The sequence below is a fragment of the Pteropus vampyrus genome, unplaced genomic scaffold (assembly GCF_000151845.1).
Source record: "Pteropus vampyrus isolate Shadow unplaced genomic scaffold, Pvam_2.0 Scaffold135, whole genome shotgun sequence".
In the NCBI taxonomy this organism is placed as follows: domain Eukaryota; kingdom Metazoa; phylum Chordata; class Mammalia; order Chiroptera; family Pteropodidae; genus Pteropus; species Pteropus vampyrus.
Window position 1 is genome coordinate 2,830,453 of NW_011888916.1, and position 5,303 is coordinate 2,835,755.

The 5,303-nt window shown below is 38.1% G+C and overlaps 1 protein-coding gene across 1 annotated transcript in view; it reads right to left on the reverse strand.

Annotated features, from left to right (window-relative positions):
- Positions 1-5,303, reverse strand: part of EFCAB14 (EF-hand calcium binding domain 14) — a 45,906-nt gene that overhangs the window by 14,901 nt on the left and 25,702 nt on the right. The window contains exons 4-5 of the mRNA XM_023534997.1: positions 2,709-2,807; positions 1-63 (exon numbers count right to left, since the gene is read on the reverse strand). Coding sequence (XP_023390765.1) covers positions 1-63; positions 2,709-2,807 — 162 coding nt within the window. The remainder of the gene's footprint in view (positions 64-2,708; positions 2,808-5,303) is intronic.

The following is a 5,303-nucleotide window of genomic DNA, read 5'->3' on the forward strand; positions in this document are numbered from 1 at the left end:
TTTCTGTATTGCCTCCACAGCAAGATGGACACTGTTTAAAGTATTGCCGATGGAAGCTACGCTCTGAACAGAAACATAGTTATTATTAGTAATTATAATAAATTTTGAAATTTATCCATGTGTAGCTACTCAGCATGTAGCTTAGTAGCATTCCATTGTGTGGATACATCACAGTTTATCTCTTCAACAGCTGATGGGCGTCCAGGTTGTTTTAGATATGTGACAATTATAAATAAAGCTGCAATAAAATGTTCATGTATACACCTTTATGTAGGCATGTTTTCATCTCCCTTTATCATATGCTTTCTCATCAATACAATAACTAGGAGTTAATGGCTAAACATATGATAGATGTATGCTTAACTTTTTAAAAAAACGCCAAACTGTATTCTAAAATAGTTACACCATTTTACATTCCCACTAGTGATGTATGAGAATTCCAGTTACTCCATATCCTCATCAATATTGGTATCTGCATCTTTTCAATTTTATCCATTCTAGTGAGAGTTTAGTGGTATATCATTGTGATTTCATTTTACTTTAAACACTGACCTAATAGAGATCAGTGTTTTTAATTACTTCAAATAGCTTCAAATTATGAATTTCATGTAGTTTGTACTGACACAATTAACAAGAATCTATATACATATATAAAACAAGCAATTTTCCCAATTTAAAAGACTTCTCCTAGAGGAAAACCAAATTGTTCCTAAAAAAAAGATATTAGTTTATAAATTTGGGACCCACAGATAAGGTTCCCCTATAAACTGCCTCTACCAAGCCCGGCTAAAGGCAGGCAGATGGCCAGAGCTAACACTGTAGACTGCCACTGAGTCAGGAGAAAATGATGACTTTTGAGTGAAAATGGGCGCAACCATTTGGCTTTGGGATAACCAGCATTGCAGAGATTAAGGAAAAAGTCTATTTGGCAGCATTTGCTCTTTTTCTACTTTAGAATCTCATTGAGTAAAGTTAGATAGAGTAGTAGCTTACTTTGCTTTCATTAGGCCCGAGGAGCCCAAGTGGACTAGGGATTTGGCAATATGATTCAGAAACCATCTTTTTAACCCTTTTCCCGTTTGCCCCGAGAACACCTGCTGGCAGCACCTGCAGCTGCAGTATTTACCCCGCGATAACTTGCGGATTATAGTCCTAACCTTACCCCCAAAGTTTGCCATGAAATATCTCTCTTTTCTTATTATTTTTGCATTGCTCTAGTATATCGATAGTCTTTGGAAACAAATGACATCATTTTATTTATAGCATTCTGTTTTTAGTAATGGTATTTCCATTTACAAAACAGAGTAATTCTCCATGGCTGAAAAAATGTCAAATCCTAGAAACATTTAACATCCCATGTGTGATGTTAAATTAACGCTGGCAGCAAGCTGTACTTTTTTTTTTCTAAATGGGAAATAGGTTAAAAAGAACTGTCCTAAGGGAACATCCCCCAAAATGTTACTATTTGGCGGTGTTGGCCTTTTATTAAGATATACTGACAATTTTATAGTGTCGCATTAGTATTTTTAACCAAGGTCTTTTATATTATTATACTGATAGCCAAGATTCCAAGAGAACAACATTTAAAAAAAATTCACATGAGTACAATGAAGTTATGTATTTGAGATGAACTACCACTTCAGAACTGAGCCACTTGTAATATAAGTAGTGCCTGACATTATAAACACATAGATTTGCAAAGAGACAACACACTGGGTAAAATCTATAGGCTGGGATGTTATCTATGCATACTCTGTTGTTACAGAAGCTACAGGCATTCAAAGACACCTAATGTTAGAGAATCCTCACTGGCTGGACTTACGAGACCATCAGGATGCAAGAAGACAGTAATTTCTTGTTCAAGATTATTGTTTTAAAGGAAGCAGCTGACAGAGCCATGTAGAATCTAGAGCAAAACCCTGAAACTAGTATCCTCAACAACTGCAAAGTGCCTGGCACATACTGGAGGAAGCTCCACAAATGTTTATTGAATTAATGAATGAAGATAAACCAGTTTCCTTTTCTAATGCAAGTCTTACCTTTTTTCCACTAAGCCCTCGGGAACGGTGGCAAGAAGAATTTGGCCTCATCAAAGCTGTCCCTACTTTATTTTTCTTAAAGTTGCAAGTGAATTGCTTAGAGGATGTGCACCTTTACCTTTATAAAATAATATGTTTGTTTTCAAAAATGCTTTTACCAATACGTACTCCCAGCAGGGCTGTTTAAAAGTTCTCTTTGCTGCACATCCTTGCCAACACTTATCGTATCCTGACTTTTTAATTTTTGCATTTCTTCATATAATTTTTTTAGAAAGAAAATAGTAATTTAGAAATTAATAGTAATTTAGAGCAAATCTCATGTACAATTGGTCTGTTTTCATGAAGACACTGTGGATGAGGAATTGAAAAGGCAAATGATGAAAGGCAAACCCACATAGGTTAACCCAAGAGTCCCAGCAGAGCAATCTTGGGACTTGGAGAGCCAAATAAAAAGGTGTGAACCTACATAACTAGAGTTAATGTCGCCTGTTGCAAATCAAAGGCTGAACTAATCAGACCAAAACAGAGATATTCTGAACTCTTTAGAAACAGTGATATACTCTATTACTGTCCTCATGGAGCAGCTGATTTCAAGGGTTAGCCTTCCAAAGAAAACTTGTAAGAAGCAGTAGGTTGGTTAATCACAGTGCCCATACATATAGCACTTACCTTCTGAAGTCCCTCTACAGTGGCAGGCAGGCTAATTAAATCTGCTGCTGACTTGACATTGGCTTTCAGGTGGTTCACTGCAGAATTCAACAGAGAAATCTGAAAGGAAAAGAATAACAATGGAAACAATAGAAACAAAATTTGCACAGTGCATGCTTCCTTCATAAACTCTACAATTGATGCTGATGTCAAGGCACCCTTGGATTTCATGCATTTCTGTGATCCATACATTACACTCTATTCAGCTCACAGGAATAGAGGAACTATAGTACCTTGAATAGACTTGAGATCTAGGAGGCAGCAATAACACCCCTTCTTTCCCTGCCCAATTTAAACACTAGAGCCAAAAAAGAAAAAGCAAGTATTATTCTTTATCATACTCCTGGCAGGTACAAGGTCCAAAAACCTTAAATTACCCAAAAGATGATTACAACAGTGATCACAACACAATCCTTCAACGATTGGACAGAAAGAAAGCTAATGATCCAAGACCCCTGAAAGACGTCATTTTGGTAAAAAAAATAACACCTCAGTTATTTACTGAACTTTTGTTCTTGCCCAAGTGAGTACATATATTATAAAGCAAAAGCCCATCATCACAAAATACAGCAACTGTACTCTGACAACTGGAGCAGCACTTTCAACTACTTGGGGATTTAGTTTTGGTTTAACAATGTGATTAATATTTCAAACTCAATAGCTCAACCAAAGCACTACTTTGTACCCTGAAGGGGCTCAATAAATACCCACTGACTTGCTGACGGATGCACTGAATGTATTAAAATAGAAATTGAATCAAAATAAAATACATCTTCTCTTCTGCTATTTAGGGGTAGAATTCTAAATAGCTGGACTTCTGTCGATTGGAGACTGGGGAACCTGTATAATATTCAACTTCAGGCTGCAGAGATCATATTCTAACAACCATGCAGTGTGGCTCAAAACATTCTTGAAAGATTCTTAGCTTTCCTGCCCCCAATTCTAGGCAGAATGAGGACACAGTTCTACCAATGGCAATTATATTCAGAGTGGCCTCAGAGAGTAACCACTAAAGTTTCTGGGTATTTGTTATACACCTAACACTGTGGTAGGCACCAGACAGATATAAAACGAAGTGAACCTGATCTCCTATTCTTTCCTTCAACAAATGTTTGGCATCTTCTCTGTGCCTGGCACTGCTGCAGGCACTGTGGAGATAGTGGCAAACAACACCAGGAGGTTTTGTTCTCACGGGGCTTACATCATAGTGGAAGGTGAGAGAAAAACAAAGAAGAAAAGTACCAGATAACAGTAAGTACTATGCAGAGAATTTAAGCAGAGCTCCTGGAGTGAGCAGCAGTGTGTTCTGAATAAGGGAGTCCAACAAGGAGTTGGGAATTCTGCTCCCTCTTCCCTTTAGGAGGAAAATGTTCAGGGGCATTGGACCATTTTTTCATTCATTCATTCATTCATTCATTCATTCATTCATTACCACAACAAATATTTATGGAGCCTAACTTATACCAGTGATGAACAACACAGGTGTCGGTGATCTTTTGAAGTTTACCTTTTAGTGCAAGGAGATGGACATTTTATATAAGAAAAGTATCAGATAGTAGGATATGTTAGAAGAAAATTAAAATAAGGTAACTTGATGAATGACTGGGTAGCTACTTTAGATTGGATGGTCAGAGAAGGCCTCTATAAGGAGATAAAATTTAAACTCAGATCTAAATAATGAGGAATTAATCAGACAAAGATTGAATGAAGCATATTTCAGGGCATAAGGAATTGCTAGGGCAAAGGCCCCAGTACAGGGAAGAGCTTGCCATAGCTGAAGAATAGAAAGAAGGCTGGGGCAGGAGTGCATAATGTGAGTGAGAAAGGGAAGGGGAAGACGGAGGGAGGGAGAGAGGGAGGTAGAGGGATAGAAGTAGAAAGGCAACATTAAAGAAAAAATTAAGTACTAAGTGTGATATTCAAGAAAGTTCTGAAGATAGTATCAGTGCAGGCTGAATGGGACAGGCTTCATTGAAGGAGTCAGACTGATGGAGAAGTAAGAGTTTTATATATAAAAATAACACAGGTATTCTGTCTAGGTTAGAAGGGCGGATGTGGCATTGGGTCATAGGGAGGGAACAACAGCACCAATAGGCCCAGGAACACTTTTTCTGCATGGCATTTCTCAAAGTGACAACGATTTATTTATTTGTGTGATTATTTGATTAAGTTTCTCAAGAATAGTAATGGCTTCACAAATGGCCAGTGTGGCTGGCTGGCTGACAGCCACCATTTCACCCCAAACCAGAGGAGTAGCTGAAAGCCAGTGTAAGCAGGATAAGGTGAGGTTACTGTTCCACTTCCCCCATGCCCCAAACTCTCAAGGCCTAGGGTATCAGCTGCCTCACTGAAAGAGTATGCTCTGAAGAGCTGACCATGAACTCTCTAATTACCAAACATCACACAGGACTTTTTACTCATAAGACCTGGACCACACACTGGTCGCTACAACTTAGCTATATTCCCATAAATGGCAAAGAAGGATTCCATCTCTCAGCATTCCCCTCTTAAGAGTGGAATAATGTCAAAATCTGTGGAAAACTGCAGCAAACTACA